Here is a 27,947-nt window from a genome sequence, read left to right as displayed (position 1 = left end):
GCCTCAGACTGAGGTAGTAGGGACTTAGACTTCAACACACCTGCTATTTTAAGGCTAGGCCTCTCTTACAGCCACCTGACGTAGAGGGAAGTCACCATTTGAAATGCCCAAATACCAAGTGGGAGCTTTTGATGGGGTGTGTTTGTGGTTAGTGTTCGGCGTTTGCACCCTTCAACCCCACCACGATGAAGGGGATGGAACCAACCAGCGAACACCTGGTTCCTACACCTACACTACCACTCACTGTTTGGTGGGCCAGGCCCCACCCAACTCTGGACTTTTATTGGTCAAACCAAGAAAAAAACCCATGTGGTAACTAGAAGCCTCCTTCGGATTGGTTGATTGCTGCTAGCGCTCAAGTCAATCAAAGTAGAATATACCTCAGTCCTTCCCAGTCTCTGGCTCCCAGGGGAGCCATGTTAGATTAACAGATGCAAACCTTGCCTCTGTTCTGAGATTGCCACACAATAACATCTGCTTTCCTCTTCAGACGCCGTCTCCTCCTAAAGTGTTATTTCAATGAATGAAAATGCGCTTTTTTTTTTTCCTACAAAGCGAGCTGGTTCATTGGTGTAATGTGAGAAGTGTGCATTTAGGCGGTGAAGCGCGAAGCTGGCGAAGAGGTGCCCTGTTCTGCCCGCCAACCCTCTAAACCTTCAAAGATTTAGTACTCACTCCCACTATCCAGAGACGCTCATCTCGGGTTTCCCGCAGCCAGAGGGGAGTTTGAAGGCCTTTTGGCCCCTGGCGGTCCCTGTAGCGTCCCTAGTTACCGAGCCCTTAGTAACCGCCCGCCCCAAGGAGCCGCCCGGTTGCCGGAGGCCGAGCCAGCTTCCCCACGGCAGGCCCGCGCGGGCGCACAGGCCTCAGCGGGGAGGCAATGGCCGCCTCACACCGAGCGGCGAAGCTGGCGGCCTCCAGTCTCCAAACCCCGGTAAATCCCAGCACCGGAGCGCAGGTCGCCCAGTACGAACGCGAAGAACCTTTAGAGGCTCTGGGGGCGGAGGCCGTGGAGGAGGAGAAAGACGAAGAGGAGGAGAAGGCAGTGCGGCCGGCGCGGGCACGGGTAATGCGGGGGCGGGAGGTGGCGGGGGCTGGGCGTCCGCCTGGTGCAGGTGGGGGTTGGTTGGCGTTCCGGCAAGGTGAAGGACAGGCTGGGAAACGCGGCGCCCTGTCCAGCTCCTCCCTACACAGTAAATCTGGCCCGCCACCTTCTTTCTGCCCACCCCCCCCGGAAAATACTCTAAACCGAGGCGTTGAGAAATCTTTTAATTTTCACCGAAGAGGTTGTAAAAATTTCTTGGAGAGCATTTACTTTATTTCTAGAGAGTACAAAGTACAGAAGTTTATTCCTTTTGCTCCAGCATCTGTTGGGCATAGTTATTTCTTTTTCTTTTCAACTTGGGGAAAACTGATGTCCTCAATAGCGGATAACCCATAAAACTCAGGTGAATCCGCTGTGCTGTCAGGTGTGTTTAATTGTCGCCTTAAAGTCTTGGTTATTAGTGCATTGTAACACTGCCAATGAGAGGCGGTGTTTAAAACCATTGAAGAGTTCAGTGGGCAGATCATATACAGATTAAAGTTAAGCATCCAGAGAAGCAAACTACCGAGGTTCTAGTTTCCTAAACAACTCCTCAGGGTGAGACAGGCTTTTCACTGACCAATTTTCAGCGTCACATGTGTCCTGAACCTGCCCATCAGGTAGAGGGCCGAGTCTGCCATTTATTCTCTTCGCTTAAAAGACTGGAACATTGAATTTTAATTCTCATGTGCAGATATTAACTTCCTTACCCCCAGTTAATGATTCTTAGCACTATTTGTCTAAAGATTCTCAGATACAAAACATTATGGCCTATGACTAATGAAAATCACTGGATATTTTGGAATTCTAACCTTTTTACACTAAAACTGTTAATAAGAAAATCTGGGGGCGCCTGGGTGGCTCAGTCAGTTAGGCGGCTGACTTCCGCTCAGGTCATGATCTCGTGGTCCCTGGGTTTGAGCCCCGCGTCGGGCTCTGTGCTGACAGCTCAGAGCCTGAAGCCTGTTTCGGATTCTGTGTCTCCCTCTCTCTGACCCTCCCCGGTTCATGCTCTGTCTCTCGCTGTCTCAAAAATAAATAAACGTTAAAAAAAAAATAAAATGTTTAAAAAAGAAAAGAAAATCTGTAGCAACATCTTTTATGGTCAGTATTTCACCGACAGATAAACTACTTGAGGTGTAAAGTAAAGCAGATTAAGACCCTGAACAAGAACCAGCGTCAGAGTCCTGGGAACAGTTTCACTCATGATAAAGTTTCCCCACAACACAAATCTCAGTAGCCGGCAAAGGGAGCAAAGTGATGGAGGGAAAAGATTTGAATAGAGGAAAAGGATTGGGAGTCGGATTAGGATCCATTCTCTGCCATTTGCTAAGTGATATTACGATGTAACTCTCTTTCTTGTATGTAAAAAAACTATAATATCTCTTTTGTCTCACCAGGATATTAGGAGAACCAAATGAGAAAATGTGTGTCCTATCTAAAGAATGATTTATGTAAATTTGTATTAATAATAACAGCTGCCGGTGAGACTGTCATTTGAACAACTTGCCCAAAGATTAAATTCTCCTTTGGCTTGCTGTGGTATAGGAGTCAGTCATTTCTGTAGTTGCAGGTATACTTCCTGTGCCCATATTGGGCTCTGAGGCCAGTTCTCTGAATCTAGCTTCAGTTGGAGATAGCACTTCATAGGCCCTGTTATGTGATTGATGATGACATGGGTAAAACAATATTCTTTAATTCACATTTAACCTTTTTCAAAAAATATCAAGCAGTTATTAAGTGCTAGTCACTGACTATTTAGTTGTGAATGAAACAGACATAGATCACATTGTCACAAATACAAAATGAATAGTCAAATGATTATAAGATGAGAAATACCAGCTAAGAAATGAACAGGCTTCTATGATTAAAAAAAGTAGTCGGGCACCTGCTTCTGCTTAAATGAGTTAACATTTAAGTTGATGCCTGGTAGATGAGAAAAAGCAACGATTTGAAGAGTAGGGGCAGAAAAAGCACTCATTCCAGGCAGAGGGAACAGCGTGTGCAGATGCCCTGAGACTGAAAGAGAGCTTTGTGTGATTAAGGATCTGAAAAGAGAGAGTGGGAGACGGGAGGGGAGCGGAGAGGAGAGGCAAGGAGAGATGAGGTTGGAGAGGTTAGCTGGGCCTGATCATTCAGGGCCTTTTAGACCAAGATAAGTTTAGTGTTTATTGTTGGTACATCAGGATGTCCTATGAGACTTAAGAGATCTGGCATGTTTCTTTTTACGTTTTTAAAAGATGACTTGGTGGCTTTGTGGAGAATTATTGGAGACTTTGACAAAGCAGAAGTAAGGGATTGGTTAGGAGGCTGTTGTAGTGATTTAGGGGCCAAAGGTGGTAGCTTGGACCTAGGCCAGGGGACATGGCAAGAAGTGGACAGATTTCTCTAGAATGGATAGGATTTACTGTTAGATCGGATGTGAAAGCTAAGGAAGAGGAAGGAATCAAGAATGCTCATTCCCAGGTTTCTGGTTTGACCAGGTGTATAGAAAGGAATGCCATTATTTAATTGGGGATAACTGGAGAGGAATAGGTGTACAGGCTGGGTGGGAACTGAGATTTCCTTGATTCTGAGATGCCTATGAAACTACCAAGTGGAAATGTGTAGGAAGCACTTGGGCCTATGAAACCATAGTCCTGGGGGTCTGCACTATAGATTTCTGTCTGGAAGTTTTCAGCATTTTAAAGACAATGGGAATGGATGAAGTCACTAAAGGAGAGAGTACAGAGAAAGAAGAGAAGGGGCCTAGTATAGAACTCTTAAGAACCTAGCATTTAAGGGGTATCTGGGTGGCTCAGTCAGTTCAGCATCCACTGGCTCAGGTCATGATATTATGGTTTGTGACTTCGAGCCCTGCATCAGGCTCTGTGCTGACAGCCTAGAGCCTGGAGCCTGTTTTGGATTCTAAGTCTCCCTCTCTCTCTGCCCCTCAGAGAGAGAGAGGGACAGAGTGCCACCAGGGGAGGGGCAAATGCACATTCCCTAAGGTGACACAGAGACTTTCAGTCCCTCCTCCCTTTGTTCTTTGGCACATACTCACTGTAAAGCCTGTGAAAATAAGCCCATGAAATGGAGAAAGGAAAAAGAACCATGAAGTGAAGTGAAGGTTTGGGACTCCATTGTTGGGGAGGGTTCGTACATATTTTCGATAGGTTGTAAACCGACTGTTAACTAGACAGCTCAGCTTTTATTTGGTATTTCTGAAAATGAATCATCTCCCTTCTCACAAGCCTACTTAAAAAAATATATATATACATACATATTAAGGAGCACCTGGGTGGCTCAGTTGGTCAAGCATCTGACTCTTCATTTCAGCTCAGGTCATGATCTCAACGGTTCGCACTGACAGCGCACAGCCTGTTTGGGATTCTCTCTCTCTCTCACTGTCTCACTGTCTCACCCTGCCCCTTCCCTGCTCATGCTCTCTCTCTCTCAAATAAATCAGACTTTGTATAAAAAAAAATATATATATATATGTATATATATATATTTTTTTTTTTAAACAAGGGTGCCTGGGTGGCTCAGTTGATTAAGCCTCCGACTCTCTTGATTTGGGTTCAGGTCATAATCTCACAGTTTGGTGAGTTCGAGCCCCTCATTGGGCTCTGCGCTGACAGCATAGAGCCTGCTTGGGATTCTCTCTCCCCCTCTCTCTCCCCCTCCCCCGACTCATGCTGTCTCTGCCTCTCTCAAAATAAATAAATAAACTTAAAAAAAAAAAAAGAACTTAGCATTTGATAGGTAGAGAAAAAGGGGGCAAAAGAGATTAAGGACCAGCTACAGTGGTCAGCAAGGTGTGCAAGTTTCCTATTCTTTGGTTTTGGTGATGAGGGAAAGGGTTAAATGCTGCTAAGGGAAGGGAAATTTCATCCCTGAAACAGGAGCGAAGGAGAAAAAGGGCACAAAAGTGGGCAGTCTTGTAGGTGGGAAGATGAGTGAACTTCCCTCTGATGGTTTCTGTCCTCTCAAAGAAATAGAAGAGTTATCATGGGTAGTTGGGGGCTGGGTGTGAGAGTAGTAGAAGAGTAAGGGAAAGAAATGTAAGCAGTATTGCTGGGGGAGGACGATTGCTGGAGTATTGCTCCAGGAGTATGTGTGGAGGTGCCAGGCACACCAAGTATCCATTAGAAATTGTCCAGTTTTACTCTACTATTCGTATTCACAAAACCTTCATTTTATTTTTTTAAGTTACATTTTAATTATGGAAGTAATACATGAACACGTTCTCCTTTTAAAATTTCAGCTACAGGGGCACCAGGTTGGCTCATTCGGTGGAGCATCCAACTCTTGATCTCAGGGTTGTGAGTTCGAGCCCCATGTTTGGTGTAGAGATTACTTAAAAATAAAATTTTTTTCAGGTTTATTTATTTATTTTGAGAGAGAGAGAGAGCACATGCAAGCAGGGGAGGGGCAGAGAGAGAGTGAAGAGTGAGAGAATCCCAAGCAGGCTTCACATCGGCAGTGGCAGCAGGGAGCCCAATGTGGGGCTTGAACCCACGAACCACGAGATCTGGACCTGAGCTGAAACCAAAAGTTGGATGCTTAACTGACTGAACCACCCAGGTGCCCCAAAAATAATATCTTAAAAAATATGTCTATCAAATGCTACAAATAAGGTGTAGGCCCTTTTAACACCTCTCCCCCCAAAAAGAAAATCTGACTACCCCAACCCCCATTAGTAGCTACTGTTTTAAAACTGATGTATAGTTGGGGCACCTGGAGTGGCTCAGTCAGGTGTCTGACTTCAGCTTAGGTCATGTTCTCACGGTTCATGGTTTGAGCCCTGGGTTGGGCTCTGTGCTGACAGCTCAGAACCTGGAGCCTGCTTTGGATTCTGTGTCTCCCTCTCTCTGGCCCTCCCTTGCTCATACTCTGTCTCCCTCTGTCAAAATAAATATTAAAAAAATTAAAAAATAAAACTGGATGTATAGTCTTTTGGGCTTCCTCCTATCTCCTATGTACATAATATTTTAATATATGGTCACATTTTTAAAAAAAATTTTTTAATGTTTATTTATTTTTGAGACAGAGACAGAGCATGAACGGGGGAGGGTCAAAGAGAGAGGGAGACATAGCATCCAAAACAGGCTCCAGGCTGTGAGCTGTTAGCACAGAGCCCGACGCAGGGCTCAAACTCACAGACCGTGAGATCCTGACCTGAGCTGAAGTCGGAGGCTCAACCGACTGAGCCACCCAGGCGCCCCTATATGGTCATGTTTTATTTATACATATTGTTCTGCAGCTTGCTTTTTCTCTTACATTTACTGGGGGGTTTATCCATGTTAGCATATATAGATCTACCTTATCCCTTAGAAATCTTTTCAGTGCAAAAAAGTTTTTAAATAAAAATTCCGGAACTGCAGATGATACTAGATAGAATTATAGCACAAAAATAATTGACATTGCTAGTTACTAATGAAGTAACATGTGCTACAAGGAGTCATCATCTAAATAGGTCAAGCCAATCTAGGGAAGATTATCCTCTAATCTGGTGGCTGCTGCATGTACAGCATTCCATAGAAAGCTGAACAATTAAAGGGAAAGGGTACTATTTTAGGTTCTTGGAAAATAATGTCCTTGGCCTAGGTTATTTGATTTACTAAATATTTTCTATATACCAAATATTGTATGGAGATGATTAGAAGTTGCTTATTAACCATTCATCTGTTTTTGTCTTAAATTTTTTTTAATGTTTATTTATTTTTGAGAGAGAGAGAGACAGAGTGTGAGCTGGGAAAGGGGTGGAGAGAGGAGACATAGATCCAAAGCAGGCTCCGGTCTCCAGGCTCTAGGCTCTGAGCTGTCAGCACAGAGCCCGATGCGGGGCTCAAACTCATGGACTGTGAGATCGTGGTCTGAGCCAAACTCCGATGCTTAACCTACTGAACCACCCAGTCGCCCCACCATTTGTCTGTTTTAGATAAAATGTTTTGAGATCAGTTTATCTGAAAAGTTTGAAGTATTAAGCTGAAATGGAGTGGATAGTATGCCAAAGTCAATGCCTAAGTATACTTTGTAGAGATTACTTTGTAGAGATTACGGTTCCATCTTGTTAGAAGCTAGTTAATCCTTCTATAATTTTTCAAACAGTTTTTCCAGGTCCATATACATTTTATCCTTTTTGTGAAAATGATTCTTATAAGGCCTCCTTTTAAGGCACGTTCTAAAAGAATGAATGAAGAGCACACGGATGTTTTTGCCTAAAAATAGTTCTTTGGAATATTAATTGTAGTCTTTGGAAAATAAGCCCTTTCCTTAATGTGGATTAGAATATAGCTCTTTAGGGCAGCCAGTATTTCTTCAAATGATTCAGTCCTATGTGAGGGAATACCTGTCTTCCCTCTGTGTAAACTTAATTTTTTTTTTTTTTAGCTTATAATCATTCATCCAACAAATATTTCTTGAGTATCTGCCATTGGCCAAATACTTTTCTAGACATTGGGAACACAGCCACAAACAAAACAGATAAATCATTGCCTTTGTGATACTTACTTTTTGGTAGGGAGGCAAGGTATATGGTACTCAAATAAGTAACTTCATGTAGATGTCAGTTGGAAGTGAATATTTATGACAAAAATAAAGCAGAAAAGGGAGGCCGACAATGAGTGGGGGCAGGGGGGAGAGGTTGTAATTTCAAATAGGGTAGTCAGTGAAATCTTGTTAAGAAGATGACATTTCATTAACACCTGAAGGAGTGAGCAAGTGGGCTGTGCAAATACCTGAAGGAAGAGCATCCCAGGGGGAAGGAACACCAAGTGCAAAGGTCCTGAGGTGATTTTGCTGGTTTTGTGAACATTGGAAAAACTGCAAACTGGAGTCAGTTACCGCTGCTAGAATGAACTACTGCTAGGGAGACTCAGCAGACAGAGAACTAACAGAAAGGGATAAAGTCCCTTCTTCCTCCTCCAGCTTTGCAGTTTCCCTCTAGTCTTATTTATTTATTTTTTTTTAGAGTCTACTGGGGAACAGCTGGCAAAGCAGAAACATTCTTTGTGGAGTCCCATCCCCAACATCACATAACAGGGTATAGAATTCTGGGTGGCATTGGAGCCAAGAAACAATAGTTTTAACACCTGGCACATCTATTTTATGTATCATAAAACTGATAGTGCCCATGTCACAGAAGTGCAGAACCTAGGCTTGGATGAGAATTCTGACACCATGCCTATTATCTTTCTCCCAAGGCATGATAAAACTGAAGTTATTTAACTTCCATACAACTGTTTCTTATTGAAGGATTATAGGGGGGCTGAAACCAGGTGACCAGTGAGTGGTTTAGGAGCCAGTAGTTAGATGAGAAGTGGGAACCATTTCCTGCTTACCCTAACCTCCATTTTCAGGCTTTGTCCCCAAAACTGCTTTATGCATTTTACTCCCCTCTTATCCTGCACTTTGCTCCCCACCATGTCACCTACCCCTGCTGCTTTGGCTAATGTCATTTAGCTTCATCTGGAATACCCCTTTCCTTTTTCCCCCTTCACTGTCTTTGACCCTCTGGATTCTTCCATTCTTTGACTCATCTCAAATATCACCTCTTCCAGGAAGCCTTGCTTTATCTTCCAAACTCAAACCAAACTAAAGCTCCTTTTATTTGAATACCCTTATCACTTGGTCTTTGTGTCACTTTCTCCTTTATATCAGTCCTCCTCTCCCTGCTTATTTAAATGTTGGTGTTTGCCAACATTTCCATCCTCAGGTTCTTGTCTCATCGCTCTGCAACCATATCCACATCCAAGGCTGTACCTGTCACTTCTGTGTGCATTGTGGTTTCCTGGACATCTGGCTGCCCTACTCTCCCCTCAAACTTAGTGTGTCTAAGACAGAGATTAGTTCCCTTTCCCTAAAACACTGTCTGCCGCGGTATTCCCTGTGTTGATGAATGACAGCACCGTCATGTACCTAGACAACACTCCACACAGAAACCTTTTTACTTTATTGCCCACAATCCAGGCCATTATCAAGCCTCCTTTCTTTTGTCCCTGGTGCTGCTCCCTTCATTTTGCCCTTAATATCTCTAACTCAGACCTTTGCAGTAGCCCATTAACTGCTGCCAACCTAGCTTTCTTTCACTCCCTCCTCCTACTTGCTGCGAAGACTCCTGATCATCATAGTGTTACTCCTCTGCTCACATCCTTCAAGGCTCCTCTTGGCTATGGCCTGGCAACCTGGACTCTTGGTTGGGGCTTTCAACTTGCCTTTTTCACTTTGTTTCCCACCCTCCCTTGGGCTCCATATACCCAATTTCCCACCCCTGCTCAGACTCCCTCTCTGAACACATAATGCCTTTTCCTTCCTCTTGTGGCTAAAAAACCTCTCCTGTCCTTGGGAGGACTTTGGTGTGCCTTTGGAGCCTAACAGATTTGGGATTGAATACCAGTTCTGCTACTTCCTAGCTGTGTGACTGCAAGCAGGTCACCTAACTCCTCTGAGCCTTGGTTTCCTTGAGATCATACTACCGGCTAGTTGCATTGCCACAGGGTATAATAATATACAATGAATGTTCTAGCACTGTGCCTCAGATTTCTTTGTCTTTCACTGCTTCCTTGGTCTCTGGCACACTTTGTCGTCATCCAACTTTATGTCTCCAGTCTGGCTCACCTCTGCAAATTCTGCCTCTTCTTTCCCCCTAGTCAGAATTAGGCATTCTTTCTGTGAGCTTTCATGGTGTCTTATAGAGTGACATACATGGTGACTCTTCTGTCTCCCTGTTCAACTGAACAGGAGTCAAGAGTTCTGTCTGTCTCATTCAGTCTGCTATTGATTTGTGTACATGTCCTCTGGTAAACTAGCCAGAAGCTTCTCTAAGGTAGAGTTTTTATCTGATTTGTATCTTTAGCAGCCAGCTGAATGCTGGTTGTCTCCAAAAAGTTAATGAATGAGGAAATTAACAAAGTTCTCATCCCCACAGCTAAGTAATGGTGAGGAGCACATACAGAAACAGCAGAAGATATCAGAAAACTCTCTTACTTGAGTTGTAGGGCATATATAAAGCAATTCTCTGAGTCATAAACTCGTTGGTAATGAATTTCTGCTTACCAATTCTTTCAAAGAAAACTTGTTTTCCTTCATTTGTTTTAGGTTACCCCAAGTGGTACAGCACTGGCCTCTTGTACACTGTTTTTAGTCCATTAAAAAAAAGCCCATACCTATAACTATTTGTAGACAGCTGATTTTATGAATTTTTCTGTTGGGAGAAGCTACTCGCTTTTCTAGAATCTTATCAGATTTGATCTATAGTTTTCTATGGCAAACCTGCTTTTTTCACTTTCAGTCTATTTCATGCTCTGGGTTAAATTTAAAACCATGATCGGCAGTCTTTTATGCATAGCATCATAAATAATTTAACCTGTATCTCAACTGAGAAATATTAAAATTATTTTCTTTACAGAGAAAATGGGGTTTTACCTTTTTAGTTGTTGAAGTTAAAGAACTTTGGAAGGTGTGTGAAAAGAGTGAGAGAGGAAGACCAGTCAGACCCTTCTAGGCATGACCTGTATATAGCATAGCTGTGCTATGTGTAGTTATGATACTATACTGCTCTTGTTCTCTTGTCACTCTGACAGTCCCTGTCACCCATGGGAGCTATTGTTTTTGTTGCCCACAGAAGTTGCTGTTCTGATGGTCTCTCCTACCCGCCCCCCACTTCCTGTTTTGTCCTGAGGCATATAGGTGTCCTTCTCTCGGGCTCCTTAGTGAACCAATGAGAAGTTCCCTCCATTCCCCTGTCCTCATTCTCTCATTTCCCTGACTTTTCCCTTTCCCTATCTTTTCTCCAAAGGCACACCCTCAGGGCCAACACTGTAGGAGCCCAGCTAGGGAAGGGTTTGGGGCTGTTTTGGCTGGTTTGCAGCAGGAAGAACTGTTTTTCTTCATCTCATTTAGTTGGTTAAGCATCAGACTCTTGATTTGGGCTCAGGTCATGAGAAGTAGGAACAAACCATTTCCTGCTTACCCGAACCTCTCTTTCCAGGCTTCTGATCCTGTGAGATCGAGCCCCACATCAGTTCCGTGTTGAGCGTGGAGCCTGCTTAGGATGCTCTCTCTTTCTCCCTCTGCCCCTCTCCCCTGCTCACATGCTCTCTCTCTTTCTAAAAAACAAAAATAAATAAAGGACTTTCCTTGAGAAAAAAAAAAAAAGGATGGTTTGGTTCTATTCTATTATCGTATATGAGTTAGTACATGACCTGGGAATCTAACCATCATTTATAAAATGAATTAAATAGCATTTATTTTCTGGCAATTTGATATCTATCTATCTCATTCTTTTTTTTTTTCTTTAATGATTATTTATTTTGAGAGAGAGAGTGCGTGTGAATGAGCAGGGGAGGGGCAGAGAGAGAGGGAGAGAGAGAATCCCAAGCAGGCTCCACGCTGTCAGCATAGAGCCTGACTCAGGACCAGATCCCACGACTCTGAGATTATGACCTGAGCTGAGATCAAGGGTCAGATGCTTAATTGACTTAGCCACCCAGGTGCCCCTCTTTCTCATTCTTAATAAAATGTCATTAGGGGAAAATGTACATAGCCCACAAGTAACTTAGAACCCATTATATGTATGTAGCCCACAAGTAACATATAACCTAATTAAGTGTACACTTTAAGAAGCAACATTGGGAATTGCTGTCATTTTAATTTGTCTTTCAATTCGAAATACCATGTAACAGGTTTTTTTTTCCTTCCTACCAGACTAATATTAACACTAACATTTCCGAGGTGGATGGACAAACACATATAAGTGGTGAGGACTTTGTGGACTTCTCTGATGTTTACCACTCTAATGAAGACTATTTTAGGAAACTAGAAGAGCTGAAAGCTGCCCACTTGGAAACTATGGCAAAATTAGAGAAAATGTACCAGAATAAATTAAATTTAAAGGAAGTTCAGCCAGTGATCATCAGGGAAGAAGCTTCTAGTGTCTCTTCCAGGTAAGTTTGTACATGTATTATTTGTGGGCTGTAAAATGTATACGTAAAAGTGCAGAACAAAACTATCTCAGAATATCTTCTCTCTACTGTCCCTTTGTACTTTTAATAATATACAGAGGTTGGATTTTATTCAAAATGTGTAATGGCTTATCCACCAATGGCTTCTTGTTTTGAGAGTCATTTGGTGGTCATTTAGTCTTTTCTCTCTGACCTGCCACTCACAGAACTGTAGCTATGTATCAAAATATTTAGTCTGGCCATTTTTAAATGATAAAAATTAAAATTTAATTTTAAAAGCTGTTTACAGTATGTGGATTAACATGAGATCATTAAAAATACAAAGTACGACTCTGCTGTCTCTCTCTTTATCCCCCTCCCCTTAATATCTCAAGAGTATACTTTTTCACTTTAATAAACTTTCCAGCTTCTGGTACTTAAAAAAAGTTATATATGTATGTGTGTATATATATATATATATATATATATATATATATATACACACACACACACATATATGTATATATATATACACACACATATATATGTATATATATTTATAATATGTATGTGTATATCTGTGTGTGTGTGTGTAAATGTAAAGTACAAAGTGTTCAGATCTAAGATATAAATCTTGTTCAGGTTTTCAAAATAGTCTGTAATTCCTGGACCCATTTCTACCATAAACTCTCTTGTTTTGAAACTTGAGGCAAGTCTCTTAACTCATCTAGTTGGTCAGTGCTAATTGTGCATCTCCCGTGTGCCAGGCGTTGCCTGGCCCCTGAGGAGCCAAAATCGAGATGCCCTCGAGGAGCTCAAAGAACTAGCTGAGAACCAAAAATTACAATACAACATGATGTAACAGTGTTATAGAGACAGAAGAAGAAACAATTGATTATGTTATGGTGTTGGTAGAGGGATGCAGGCAGGAATTTTCTATAGAACTGTCATATCTAAGTTCAGTCTTAAAGGAGGCATAGCTGTAGCAGATGCGGGAAGCCAGGAGTGGGCTTCTAGGCAACAGAAACCATGTGTGCAGAGGCGTGGCAGTATGAGAAATCACGGTGTGTGTGAAGAACTTCATGTGATTGGATATAATTTAAGATTAGAAACTGGAGGGGCACCTGGGTGGCTCAGTTGGTTGTGTCCAACTTCAGCTCAGGTCATGATCTCGCAGTTTCTGAGTTCGAGTCCTGCATCGGGCTCTGTACTGACAGCTCAGAGCCTGGAGCCTCCTTCAGATTTTGTGTGTCCCTCTCTCTCTGCCCCTCCCCTGCTTGTACTCTGTCTCTTGCTCTGGAAAGTAAAATAAACATTAAGAAAAAAATGTTTGGAAACTGGAAGTAGAGAGAAGCAAGAAGTGAAACGGAAAGGCAGACAGCGGCTAGCCTTGAAGGGCTTTATAATCTAGACTTGACTTTGTTACAATGACAAATCATAGAAAAGTTTCAAGAAGCGGAGTGACATGATTATATGTATGTTTTAAGATGGTGACTCTGGAAAACGTGTAGAGAATGGAATAAAGTTTACACCCAAGGAGCCTCTGCTGTCTCAGGTTCCCCTGTAATGTGAGGGAGTTGAATTTTAGATAATTTATAGGCATCTCTTAACTCTATTCTAAATAAAAGTGATAATCAGAAGCCTTATCTATAGGCTCTTATCTTCTAACTGATTATACCTTGATCTTAGAAAATATATAGTGCACAGGATGCCTGACTGGCTCAGTCGGTTAAGCGTCTGACTTCAGCTCAGGTCATGATCTTGCAGTTCACAAGTTCGAGCCCTGCGTCTGGGTCTGTGCTGACAGCTCAGAGCCTGGAGCCTGCTTCAGATTCCGTGTCTCCCTCTCTCTCTGCCTCTCTCCCACTCATATTCTCTCTCTCAAAATTAAACATTTAAAAAAATTTGTTTTAAATTAAAAGAAAAAACAGAAAATATCTAGTTCTTAATTTGTATATTTGGTCACATGCAACTGAGAGCATAATCTAATTATTCTTCTCATTTAGGTCTGAATCAGAAAAGAATTCCTATCACCGTATCTCATTAATGACATCCTTTTCAGAGCCTGATTTAGGGCAGTGTTCCTCCTTGATTATGTCTTCCTCTGAAGATGAGTTGCCCAACTTAGAAAAAGAGTGTCCTGAGAAAAAGAGAGTGATGAGCTATGCTAAAGAACTGATCAACAACATGTGGACAAACTTCTCTGTTGAAGATTATATTCAGTGTGGACATGCTGACTTCCCAGTTGAAAAAACAAAGAAGAAACCAAGAGAATGGGTACCAAAGGTTACAGTACCTGAACCTTTTCAGATGATGATTAGGGAACAGAGGAAAAAAGAAGCAAACATGAAATCTAAGCCAGATATTGAAATGGTACACCAACTGCTTAAAAAACAAGAGGAGGAATCGGAGTGTAAGAAAAAATTCCGAGCCAATCCAGTTCCTGCATTTGTCTTTTTCCCCCTTTACCATGACATAGTCAAGCAAAATGAAGAACGCAGGAGATATATGAAGGAGAAAAACAAAGAAGCTCTTTTGGCCTCACAAAAGCCATTTAAGTTTATCGCAAGGGAGGAACAGAAGCAAGCAATCCGGGATAAGCAGATGAGAGACTTGTTTAAGTCTAAAAAGAAAACAAATCGATTTAAGGCCAGACCTATACCTCGGTCTACTTATGGTTCGGTTACCAATGGAAAGTTAGAAGAAGAGCCGTATAGAAACATTAGGATGCAACTGAGAGCCCAAGAGCTTTTACAGAATTCATCCCCTCTGCCTCGCAGATCAGATCACAGAAGTTGTGCTGCAAGGAAGCTCAAGGGTCCTGAACAGGCTGAAAAGTTGAAGTGTAAACACAACTTTAGGTGGCAAACTGCTGATTTTGAAGACCTTCCCGAGAGATATCAGAAACACCTCTCGAAACAGAAGTTTTCAAAATTCCTAACTGTCCGTAAACCATCTGATCTTCACGCAGCCTCCAATGCATCCACTCAGAGAGAGAAAATTTTGGCAGACGTTGCAGCAGATGAAGAACATTTAAAAGAAACACGGGCTTATCTGTCTCCAAGGCACAAGTCACCAGCAAGAAGTGCAAGTGCAAAGCCTGTGCCTTGTAACTGCAACCCTCCAATGCCCACAGTGTCTTCCAGAGGAAGAGAACAAGCCACAAGGTAAATAACTAGGATATCGTACCAGCTGACTCGCGGTTGCTAAAATCGTGCTTGCAGCTCTATTGATTTTATGTTGGTGAATTTGAAAATGTGAAAAAATTATATTTGGTGATATATTTTACCGTATAATATAGAGTATTTTGCCAGAGGGTGTTCTGCTAAGAAATGAATGTATTTTGTATTTTATGAATCTTTGGGGATAGAAAAGGTTAGCCTGTTGATTTCTAGTTTTGCAAGTCAGAGCCTTCACAAAAGGTTGCCTTTTTTCAACCTTTGAATTTTCCCGTGTTAAATTTTTGCTAAACAGCATTCTCACTGGCTTAAAGTGAATTAAGCCTTAGTTTGTTGCCCTCAGGAGATCACTTGAGGAAAAGAAAATGTTGGAAGAAGAAAGAAGTCGGATCCTAACTAAGCAGAAGCAAAGGATGAAAGAATTGCAGAAACTCCTGATGACCCGGGCTAAGGCTTATGACTCACATCAAAGTTTAGCTCAAATGTCTAAATCCAGAGTCATGTCTCTCAGGTATCATAAAAGAATCCTGAACCTCCAGATCACTGGTTTTCAAACTTTCTTTCAGTGGATACGATATATGAACAGATTGATTAGTATTTTAGTTTCTGGATTAAGTTGCCATCAGTTACTTAAATTCAACGTACACACATTCTCATTCACACTCACCTCATGGTGAGAACCACCATATGTGCTCACCTCATGGTAAGGACCATAAAGCCATATTGATGAATTGAAACATTTCATATTGATTGTGGCCATAGTTCATAGATACTAACATAATTTTATGTTAGTATCTAATCTTTTTTTATACTTTTTTTTATACTTTATACTTTTTTTTTTTTTTTTTTAAGTAGGTTCCATGTCCATTGTTGGGCTTGAACATGATACAACCCTGAGATCAAGGGTCGTATGCTCTACTGATTGAGGTAGCCAGGTGCTCCTTCTTTATACTATTTTTGATTGCACAGTACAATATTGAGAAAAATCTTTTTTTAAGTTTTTAATTTTAATTTCAGTAAACATAGAAAAATTTTGATTCACACAAAGCTCTTTTTTAATAGCTTGCCATGTAATCTAAGAATATTCTTCAATAAATAAATATGTCACAGAGCTTTGTTCTGAGGTCTGCGTGAAATCTAATATCACAAATTAACACACTGATGTTAAATAACATCAGTTATGTGTGTCAGTTAACACGTGTGTATAAATGTTTAGTGGTGTGTATTGCATTCCGTTGCAGTTTGAATATAAATAAATAAAAATATTTGCAGAACCCCTTCACGAACACTGGAATTCTGCAGCACAAAGTTTGAAAACCAGTGTTCCAGAGGAACATTTTTATGTAAAAATGTTCATGTTTAAGTAGGAAAATATCTCCCCCCTAAGCTGGGTAAGTAATATGATTAATTAATTTTTAATCTGATTTATAAGTACCCCCCAAATTATATTTGCTTTTATTTTTTATATTTTATTTATTTTATGATTTTATTTTAGAGAGAGAGTGCAGGAGTGGGGAAGAGAGGCAGAGAGAAAGAATTCTAAGCAGGCTTCAGATTCAGCGCAGAGCCCAATGCAGGACTCGATCCCACAACCCTGGGATCATGACTTGAACTTAAATCAAGAGTTGGACACTCAACCAACTAAGCCATACAGGCACCCCTGTATTTGCTTTTAATTATGAGTATTCCTTTTTAATTGTAAATTTTTATTTATAATAATAATTATATTCTTTTATAATGTATATTATGTTTATATCCCTTATAATATATATCAGTGTAATTCAGTGATAGAGGGAGCTTAATTTGATGAACTTGAGCAATAATTTTTAGAAATATACTGTTCACCCTAAGAAAGTAAACTGGATTTTTCATAATACCAATCTTGTGTATAATTAAGCATAATTAGCATTTATAGTACAATTATTTTCTCTAATCCATGAAATCTTATTATCTTGGTAAAGTTAGTATATTTTACATAGAGGAAATAGCATAATTTAGTTCATTATAGGGTCTTATCCAAGTAGTAAGTACATTTATTGTGGATTTATGTATTTTGCTTCCTTTTTTCTATATGTTCTATTCCCATAGTCCCCATTTCTCCCCTGACCTGCTCCCATTTAATTCACTCTGCCACCGATTTATAGGAGATCTCACTTACGAGGAAAAAGAAGGAGCAAGGTCTTGTTTTTCAGAAGAAATTCCTTAAGGAAAAGATATCTAATTTGAACTAAATTTTCTTGTTTTTTTTCACTTACAAATGAGATAAGAGGGTGTTCATTCATCTCTTCAGGCCAGTTTGAAGCATTTTAATACATAATTTTTTAAAAATCTTGAAGATTTCAGAAACATCAGAGTATCCAGATTGTTCCCAGTATGTAAAGGTGTGTTCTCACAACCTAGGATTTTTATTCTGCAGTCCATAAAAATTTACCAGTCTAGGAAAGGAATTGTGGTAAACTGTAAGCTGTGCTCATAATTTAACTTCTGATCTGTCGTCTAAGCTAAATGTTATATGTGCAAGTTATTATTTCTTTTTAAAATGCTGTTCCTTTTATTTGATTTTAGAAAGAGTGAAAAGGAAAGGATGAGAGAATACCAACGAGAACTAGAAGAGAGAGAAGAAAAATTAAAAAACAGGCCGCTACTATTTGAAAGAGTTGCTCAGGTTGTGTTTGTTGGAATTTAAGAGCTACTGTCAGCCTTTTTTTTTTTTAATTTAGTATCTCTAGCTCCTAATTTACAGTCCATTTTTTTATATGTTGTATACAATTTATTGAGACATATTGTTTCTGTGACAGCTTCATCAAATCAGTCAAGTAAGTTTTTGCTCAAATCTGAGCATTGAATCTTGTTGATAAGACATGTCAGCTTGATAACATGCTGCTAATCCAGTCGTATTCAAAATGTTTCACAGCCTGTTTTTCATGGCTGGTCTTTTCTTTTTAATACCAACGTAGCCGGATATTAAGGTGAGCCTTCATGATACGATTTGTAAGTCTTTGAAGAATTAAAAAATGAAACAAAATGCTAATGGAATCAGATTTATTTCTGCCAGTTTCTTTTCCAGTTTCATTGAGATATAATTGACTTAGAGCACTGTATAAATTTAAGGTGTACAACGTAGTGAGTTGGTATACATATATTGCAAAATGATTACCACCACAAGTTCAGTTAATAACCATCACTTCATGTAGTCACCAAACTTTTAGGATTTACTAAGATCTAAACTTTTAGGGGTTACTCTCTCGGCAGCTTTTTTAAAAAGATATATATTTTTAAAGTTTATTTATTTTTGAGAGAGAGTGAGAGAGTGTGTGTGAACAGGGGAGAGGGTGAGAGAGAGGGGGGGACAGAGGATCCGAAGTGGGCACTGTGATGACAGCAGACAGCCTGATGCAGGGCTCGAACTCACAAACTGCGAAATCCTGACCTGAGGCGAAGTTGGAAGCCCAACAGACTGAACCACCCAGGTGCCCCTCTTAGCATCTTATACCTTAGCATATATACCATACAGTGGTATTAACAGAGTCATCATGTTGTACATTACATTCCCAGTACTTATTTATCTTGAAACTAGAGGTTTATACCTTTGACCACTTTCATCCAACTCCCTTGGTAACCACAAATCTGATCTGTTTTTCTATGAGTTTCTTCTGTTTTTGCTTTTAGATTCCACATATAGTGAGATCATACAGAATTTGTCTTCCTCTGATTTATTTCATTTAGCATAAAGTCCTCAAAGTCCATCTATATCGTTGCATATGGCAGGATTTCCCTTTTTGTGGCTGAATAGTATTCCACTGCATATATACCACATTTTCTTTATCCATTAATTTTTTGATGGACACTTATTTTGTTTCCATATCTTGGCTATTGTAAATAGTAATGCATTGAATGTGAGGGCACAGATAATCTCTTTAACATGGTGATTTTGTTTCCTTCAAATAAATACCAAGAAGTTGGACATTGCTGGATTCTATCATATTTCTATTTCTATCTTGTTTATTTTAATGTTTATTTATGTATTTTTGAGAGAGTGAGAGAGAGCAGGGGAGGGGCAGAGAGAGAGGGAGACAGAGAATCCCAAGCAAGCTCTGCATGGTCAGTGCAGAGTCTGACATGGGGCTCGAACCCACAAACTACAAGGTCATGATCTGAGCTGAAGTCAAGAGTAGGACATTCAGCGAACTGAGCCACCCAGGTGCCCCTCATATTTATATTTTTAATTTTTTCAGGAACCTCTGTACTGTTTTCCATTTACAGTCCTACCAACAGTACACAAGGGTTCCCTTTTCTCTACCTCCTCACTAGCATTTGTTATCTCTTGTCTTTTTGATATAGCCATTGTGACAGGTGTGAGGTAGTATCTCATTGTGGTTTTGATTAGTATTTCTCTGATGACTAGTGATGTTGAGCATCTTTTCATATATCTGTTGGCCATTTGAATATCTTCTTTGGAACAATATTCAGATCATTTGCCCATTTTAAATTGGATTATTTGTTTTTTTGCTGTTGACTTGTATGAGTTCTTTATATATTTTGAATGTTAACCCCTTATCAGATAAATGATATGCAGATATTTTCTCCATTCAGTACATTGCCTTTTCATTTTGTTGATTTTTTTTTTAAGTGAGTCTGTAATTTTCATTCTTACCTACAATTACTGAAAGCACTTCCTTTTCACTGGAAAAATAATTAGATCGTATGGACAATGAACCCTGATTTTACTAAATTTGTACTCGGTTTTATAATCTCCCCCTAAAAAATATTTGTCAATTTCACATCCCTCTCAAAAGGGAGGTGTTCTAATGGGTGACATAGCTTAACAATAGACAGAATCACTGGAAGTTACAGGTGTTGTGAATTTCAACCTGTTACATTTGGAGCTTCCTGTTAGCATTATAGGACTCTTCTTCTCAGTGACTCACTGAGGACAGAGACATGTATTGTAACTGGATTTACACATTACAGCCTCTCAAAGTTATGGGAACCCTTTACTTACAGATTTGTATATAATTTTATGTAATGCTTTTCATTTTAAGGGGTGGGTTTCTTTTTTTAAAATCTCAGTTTCAACTTGGAAAAATCATCATAAGCTGTTCTATTTAGCATAAAGTGATTGACTTTTAGCTCCTAAAATAGTTATTTCCAGCTCCCAGCTGCAGGTTTTTATGTCTGTTTGTCTGGTGGCTCTGTCTACAGAGATTTCCCACAGGTATCTTACATTCATCTTGCCTGAAACTAGATCTTCCTCTTTGATTTCCTGTTTTTATTGGACCATAGTTTTGGTGATTGGGAACCACTTTGCCTCCCTCTTTCAGTTGCTTCTGAGAGACCTGGAAAGTTTTCTTCCTAAATAATATTTGGACCTGCCTTTCTCCATTCCCGATGGTGAAATGCTAGGTGAAATCTCTGTTGTCTCCTGTGTGAGTTATTGTAATGGTTTGACTCATTTTCCTGCCTTGCTCTTTGCAAAGCCACCCATTATATCTTCACTTTACTATTCCCGTTCCCTTGCCAAATCTTAACCCTGAATATGTAGTAAATAATCTCTAATAACGATGATGATCATCCATTTTCACTGATTCCACTCGTTCTCATTTTCAGTGAATGGTATCAAGAGATCTTGGGGCACCTGGTGGTTCAGTGGGTTAAGTGGCTAACTCTTTCTTGGTTTTGGCTCAGGTCATGTTCTCCTGGTTTGTGAGTTTGAGCCCTGCATCAGGCTCTGCACTTAAGTGTGGAGGCTGCTTGGGATTCTCTCTTCCCTCTCTCTCTGACCTTTCCCTGCTTGTGCCCTCTCCCCCTCTCAAAATAAACTTTAAAAAACTAAAAAAAAAGAAAGAAAGAAAGAAATCTTGTCGCTGACTTCTTCAAACAATATTACAAAGTGGGTATTCCTTTTTTGAAAGTTAATTTATTTTTGAGAGAGAGAGATGCAAGCAGGGGAGGGGCAGAGAGAGAGAGAGGGAGACCCAAGATCCAAAGCAGGCTCCACGCTGTCAGCACAGAACCTGATGCGGGGCTCGAACTCACAAACTGCGAGATCATGGCCTGAGCCAGTCAGAGGCTTTGGCCTCCCAAAGTGGCTATTCCTATATTACAGAGGAAAAAGCTGAAGTTCAAAGAATGTAAGTAGTAAGATTCATAGTTAGTAATGGAACTAGGGTTGGACCCAAGTCAATCCTTCCAAGCACTTAACACTAAGCTGTCCTGCTTCCTCCCAGAAGATAACCCCATGAATCTTAGCATGTATAGATCCTCTACTTTCTGATCCCTGTTAACCTCTAAAGAGGTTAACTAGTTTCTTTCAGAAACTTTTCTTTCAGATCATACCAGACTACTAGTTTCAAACTTGAAATCTTTGTTGATGCTGTTTCTGAACACTCTTAGAGCTTCTTCCTATTTTTCCTCCTGATCTTTCAAGTCTTCCTATAAAATCACTTATTGAATTGTTTCCCAGGTTGGATTGAGTACCCTTTCCTCTGTTTTTTTTTTTTATTACCCTCAGCATACCTCTGTCTTTGCTCCTGCTACATTGTGTGGGAAATTATCTGTTTCAGGATCTCTCTTCCCTTCTAGCTAGTTACTTTTGAAGGTTGTGGTCAAATCTTTGTATTTCCAGCACCCAGCACCTAGGAGAACATCTGGCACAGAGATGTTAAGCATTTGTTGAACCAAAACTGAACTGTCATGATCAAATTAGCCAGATACTCATTTTGGGGGGGGGGGGGGGGGTGGGTATTAGCCCAGGCTGCGAGCACTGCCCTGACCTATTAGTGATAAGTCTCAGCGTGAGTAAGCCGTTTTGCCATGCTTTGAATTCCCAGTTTCTAAGTACAGAGAAAATGAGGCAAAGTAAGTAGTCATGTGAAATTAAACCCATGAAGAAGTTTTAAATGTTGAAAACATAGGTCAGTTTCATAGCTGATGCTACTTCCGCCGCTTCTGGCCCTAACATATGCTGTTCCCTTTGTCCAAAACACTTTCCTGTGTCTATACCCACTACCTTCCATGAGGACTTGTTACAAAATAAATATTCAGTAATTAAATAAATGACATAATTGATATAAATGAAACTTACGGTTATGAAAAATAAGTACTTTCCCCCCTTCAAATGAGGGCACTGATTTGTACACAAACTCATCATTGCATGTTATTTTGGTTTCCTGTAGAAGAAACACTAGTTTTCTTTTGCAGTATTTGGTAGTAAAATAAAATAATCATAGTTATTTTAATTGCTCCTTTTATTTCATTGTCTATAATTCTTTTGCATGGTGAAATGCAAGGAAGAAATGTTTATTTCAAAATTTATTTTTTTATTTTTTTAAATGTTTTTATTTATTTTTGAGACAGAGACAGAGCATGAGCAGGAGGAGGGGCAGAGAGAGAGGGAGACACAGAATCTGAAGCAGACTCCAGGCTCTGAGCTGTCAGTGCAGAGCCCGACGTGTGGCTCGAACTCATAGACTGTGAGATCATGACCAAGCTGAAGTCAGACGCTCAATGTACTGAGCCATCCAGGCGCCCCAGAAATGTTTGTTTCAATTAAGAATAATTATACACTAGGGGTGCCTGGGTGGCTCAGTCGGTTAATTGACTCTTGGTTTCAGCTCAGGTCATGATCTTGTGGTTCATGAGTTGGAGCCCCACGTTGGGCTCTACGCTGGCGGTGTGGACCCTGCTTGGGATTCTTTCTCTTTCCCTCTCTCTGCTTCTCCCCTGTTCTCTCTCTCTCCCCGTCTCTCAAAATAAGTAAATAAACTTAAAAAAATTTTTAAAGAATAATTATACACTATTCACCATGATATAAAATATTAAAAGGTAATTAATTCTATATGTAGAGTGACTGGCAGTGACTCACCATTGCTTTGGTTTTGTTAACATAAATTAGTACAATTTTTTTCTCGCAGCCTGTTTTGCTGTGACTTTTGCTGCTAATTAACAGCTGTTATTTCATAAATTCACTCACAACTTTATGCATTATCCCCTTATTAGGGCTAATTGTGGTCTTGCTGCTGTTGAGTTATTCTCTAGCAGAGTAAGCCTATGATCCAATACAGAACAAACCGTGTTGTCCTGTTTCTTGGAAATCACAGGGTTTATTAACTGAGTAGATGTTAAATTCTAAGCCAAATTCAAATGAAGACTTATGAGTACTAACTTTGGTATCATTTTAATATCTCTTATATTTAATTTGTTTAGATCAGCATACACTGTTCTTAATGCATTTAAAGTTAGGTCTGGGGTTTCCTTATTCTGCTTTACATTCTTGGGGGCATAGTTCTTATCTTCTCACTTTGCCATGACTTTCAGTTCCTCGAGGCTTGTCTGTTGATATTCATAGCCTCTGAATGCATTTTTATTTACTTTTCCAAAAATTGTTGCTAATCATAGTGGGTGGATTTAGTAGTGCTTTTTCAGTTTTTCAGAGCATCAGGAAATCACTGGTGGTAGTTTATCCATTGTAATCGGTCTTTGCTATTTTGTTTTCTCCTACGGAACACTAGACGCCATGTTCCCTCATTATGCTGGAGTCCGTAGATTAGGCAAATCAATACTGACACCTGCATTGCTGAAGTCAGGTTTAAGCCACCTTCAAACTCCAGGATGACCACTATTACTTAGAGAAACCAGCATGGTGGAGTGGAACAGACCTAGGAACTGGTCAAGAGACTTGGTTCTATCACTCATTATCCTTGTGACCTTAAGCAAACTGCTTAACCTTAGTGGGGGTGGAGGGAGTGTCTTAATTTCTTTGTTTGTTATATTTGGGGGTAAGACTGGGTACTCCCCCACACTCTTTCCAATATGGGATGCCACTGGGGCACTGGAACTAGTGTATTCCTAGTCACCTTGCTTTAGTTGGAGGTCCAGATGGCAATTTTTTTCCTTTCCTTTCCTTTTCTTTTCTTTTCTTTTCTTGAGAGAAAGAGAGCATGGGTAAGGGGGGAGAGAGAGAGAAACAGAGAGAGAATCTCAAGCAGGCTCCACGCTGTCAGTCCAGAGCCTGACACAAGGCTCCAACCCACAAACCGTGAGATCATGACCTGAGCTGAAACCAAGAGTCAGTTGCTTAACCGACTGAACCACCCAGGCACCCCCCAGATGGCAATTCTTGGCCCTATACTAGTTCATATCCGCTCATAGGAGGTAAAAGTTGACTAAAACTGAGGCACTAGTGTGAACCCCAGTCATCTTGTGACCCTGGAAAGCCTGTGGTCTCAGGAACTGTGATGACTCCTAACTTGCTTCAGGTATGAGAGGGTCATCTTAGCTCAGCTCCACGGGTCCCAAAGCCAGGAAACAACATTCTGGAGATTTGAACACAGATCAAAATTCTTATCCTTCTTGCTGTGTCCATTGCTTCCTCCAGAGTAAAGACAAGAACAGTGATGATTTTATCATCTTTGATGGATTAGAGATGTGGCATGTAAAGAGTAGAAATTACAGGAGGTACATAAAATGAAAGAAACTTCTGACAACTATCATGAACTTCTTTTCTTCCTGATTTTTCCAGATATCCTTGAACATAAAAGCCTATTTTTAAAAATATATAAAACAGGTATAGTGTAAAGAATAACTATAGGTCAAAATTCATGTGGCTACCACCCAGGTTAACAAATAGAATGTTGCCAGCACCCCAGAAACCATGTGTGCCCTTCCCAGATCGAAACCCTCCCCCACTCCCCTGGAGGTAACCACCATTGTAACTTCTGAGATAAGCATTTCCTTGTTTTTGTCATTACTGTTGTTGTGTTTTTTTGTTTGTTTGTTTTTGCAGTTTTACCTTCCTATGTACCTATCCCTACAAGTATAGTTTAGTTTTGCCTGTTTGGGAACTTTATGTAAATGAATCATACGTTCTGTATCTATTGTCTAGTGGTTTACTTCTTTTGCTTAGTATTATGTTTGTGAGATCAATCCATGTTGTCATGGACAACTAGAGTTCACTCATCGTCATTTTACTCTGTTGTGTGAATAGACCACTATTTAGCCATCCCGTTATTGATAGGTATTTGGGTTGTTTCTGGTTTGGGGTTGTTACAAACTATATTATCTGGAACGTTTTTTGTACATGTCTTTTGGGACACATCTGTAGGACTTTCTCTGGGAATATGCCTGCAAGTGGGTTTGCTCGTCAGAGGGTCTGCCTGTTTCCAGCCAACTGTGATTATTGAATTTAATTTTCACCGGAGCTTTTAACCCATACATCTTTAATGGAAATTTAAAGTCTTTTGTTCTCATCTAAAAAGGTTTGTCTTTCCTATAGAAAAATGCAAGAATGGCAGCAGAAAAGCATTATTCTAACACCCTAAAAGCAGTAGGACTATCTGATGAGTTTGTTTCAAAGAAAGGCCAAAGTAGAAAAATATTTGAGTACTTCAGCAATCAAGAGATGAAAAGTTTCACTGAAGATAAAGAAAGGTAACATATATAAGATGTCTAAATGGTTTACCTTTGAAATAATTCTTACCTACTGGAAAGCATAAAACTGTTCTGTATTTTTAAAAGATCTCTTAACCTAACATATGTGAATTGTTGTAAAACATTGATATTTTAACATTTGACACATTCAGAACATTACATGGTGATGAGCTATCTTGTTTTTAAAGCAGAATAATTTAAATTCTGACTGACATAAATAATGAAAATAGTTAAGATGCTTTCAAATGGAGTTTTGAGAGTCAATCAAGGTTTGAAATAAGTTAGTTCCCAACTGACACTTTTATAGAGTTTTCTTGATAAATCGGAGTTCGTACACTTGAGGAAGACTGACTACTTGATGGCATACATTGCAAAGAGTTTGTTGACCTTTAAACCAAATCATTTTTCCTGTGAAAGATTGATACATTTCTTCCTCCAGCCTTAATGAAGAAGAAAAAATAGAAGAAGGAGAGAATGGGGAAGAAAATTATTTTATTGATACCAACAGCCAGGATTCTTACAAGGAAAAAGAGGAAGCTGATGAAGAGAGTGGAGAGGAGAAATCTGTCAAGGAGTAACATGGAATCAGTAGGGTCTCCTGTCTGAGCCCCTGCAGTCAATTACAGCCTTGGACATTAGCATCCATGCTCGTGGTGTTCAGAACATCAGTGGGAACCTTGTGATATGTACAGGGCTCTTGAGCAAAGTCATGTGTAGCCTGAAAAGGCCAAATCCAGCCAAATGAATGGTTTTTGGGTCAGTTAGAGTAAAGCTTTGGCTATTCAGGTTTTTTAATTGCTACATATAGTCTGTGTGTAACTTTGATCTCACTTGTATTTTTAAAAAGCATTTGAGAATCACAGCTGTCACAAACTAATTAGTTATAAAAATATATGTTACTTCCTTATTTGGGGTGGAAAAAAATGGCTTAGCATTGAGAGCAGAGAGAAGTATTGGCTTTTGGTGATTTGAAAACATTTTTCTCGGAAGCCTGAATCAATAAATATCTTAAAATTACACTATTTGCCCATTCTTTTCCTCTGCAATACATCTCACAAAATGAATCCTCACACTTGTTTTACTGGGTATTTTAAGTCTTATCTGAGCCATTTTTTTTAAAATAAAATACAGAAAAAATACATACTTGCAAATTTGCATACATTTCTGCACTGAGAGTTTGCTGTTAAATTATCCACACTATATCATTACTTTTTCTTTTTATCCCTAGTCTTATTCCAAATTATTTTTGATGTGTAAATTATTAGAAAAGTTTTTATATCAGTATTTTTTTAATTCTGTGTATTATGATGGAAATAATTGTAAGCATCTGAGTTATAATCTTAATTGAAGGTAAATATGAACCCTATTGTGTATATGATGAAATTGTGCATAATAACTTGTTCAAGGAAAATCTCCAAAGAAATTCATATTTAACTCTTTTTTATTTTATTATTAAAAAAATAATTTTTTAAATGTCTTATTTATTTTTGAGAGAGCACAGTCAGGGAGGGACAGAGACAAGGGGACAGAGGATCTGAAGTGGGCTCTGTGCTGACAGCAGCGAACCAGATGCGGGGCTTGAACTCACGAACCTTGAGATCGTGACCTGAGCCGAAGTCGGGATGCCCAACTGACTAAGCCACCCAGGTACCCCCAGATTTTTTTAAAAATATTTTTTTTAATGTTTATTTATTTCTGAGACAGAGAGAGACAGAGCATGAGTGGGGGAGGGGCAGAGAGAGAGAGGGAGACACAGAATCCAAAGCGGGCTCCAGGCTCTGAGCTGTCAGCACAGAGCCCGACGTGGGGCTTGAACTCACAGATCGTAAGATCATGATCTGAGCCAAAGCCGGACGCTCAACCAACTGAGCCATCCAGGCGCCCCAAGGTACCCCCAGACTTAACTCTTTAATACTTGACCCAGTTGTTCTCAAATTTATATACACAATTGCAAACATATTTTGTCTTTCTGTAATTATGGTAATTTGAGTTTATGAATCTATTATTTTTCCTCTCTAAGCAAGTTTTTGTTTTAAAACTTCAAACCAGACATAAAGATGTGATAGGATAAGACATTTTCTTTTCTAAAAACAACCTCCTTTAAAGAGGATGAACTAGGGGCGCCTGCATGGCTCAGTGAGTAAAGCTTCCGACTTTGGCTCAGGTCATGATCTTGCACTCTGTGAGTTCAAGCCCTGTGTCAGGCTTTGCGCTGACAGCTCAGAGCCTGGAGCCTGCTTCAAATTCTGTCTCCCTCTCTCTCTGCCCCTCCCCGACTCATACTCTGTCTCTCTGTCTCTCTGTCTCTCTCTCTTTCTCTCTCTGTCTCTC

General features: G+C 40.0%; 1 protein-coding gene across 4 annotated transcripts; it reads left to right on the top strand.

Annotated features, from left to right (window-relative positions):
* The first annotated feature begins 880 nt into the window (after nt 1-880).
* On the top strand, nt 881-27,947 carry FAM161A (FAM161 centrosomal protein A). Of its 4 annotated transcripts, XM_027072376.2 has the most exons (7): nt 881-1,066; nt 11,774-12,012; nt 14,016-15,176; nt 15,532-15,699; nt 17,754-17,853; nt 25,462-25,616; nt 26,056-27,947. In XM_027072376.2, exons 1-7 carry the CDS (start codon nt 881-883, stop codon nt 26,192-26,194), a joined length of 2,148 nt encoding a protein of 715 aa, XP_026928177.1. In that variant the 3' UTR covers nt 26,195-27,947. The 4 variants fall into 4 exon arrangements, with proteins under 4 accessions (XP_026928177.1, XP_026928178.1, XP_026928179.1 ...); XM_027072377.2 differs by lacking the exon at nt 15,532-15,699; XM_027072378.2 differs by lacking the exons at nt 17,754-17,853; nt 25,462-25,616; nt 26,056-27,947 and adding an exon at nt 16,461-17,743.

This window comes from Acinonyx jubatus, chromosome A3 (assembly GCF_027475565.1).
Source record: "Acinonyx jubatus isolate Ajub_Pintada_27869175 chromosome A3, VMU_Ajub_asm_v1.0, whole genome shotgun sequence".
In the NCBI taxonomy this organism is placed as follows: domain Eukaryota; kingdom Metazoa; phylum Chordata; class Mammalia; order Carnivora; family Felidae; genus Acinonyx; species Acinonyx jubatus.
The sequence above is the reverse complement of the archived record's forward strand: the minus strand, read 5'-3'. Positions and strand labels throughout refer to the sequence as shown.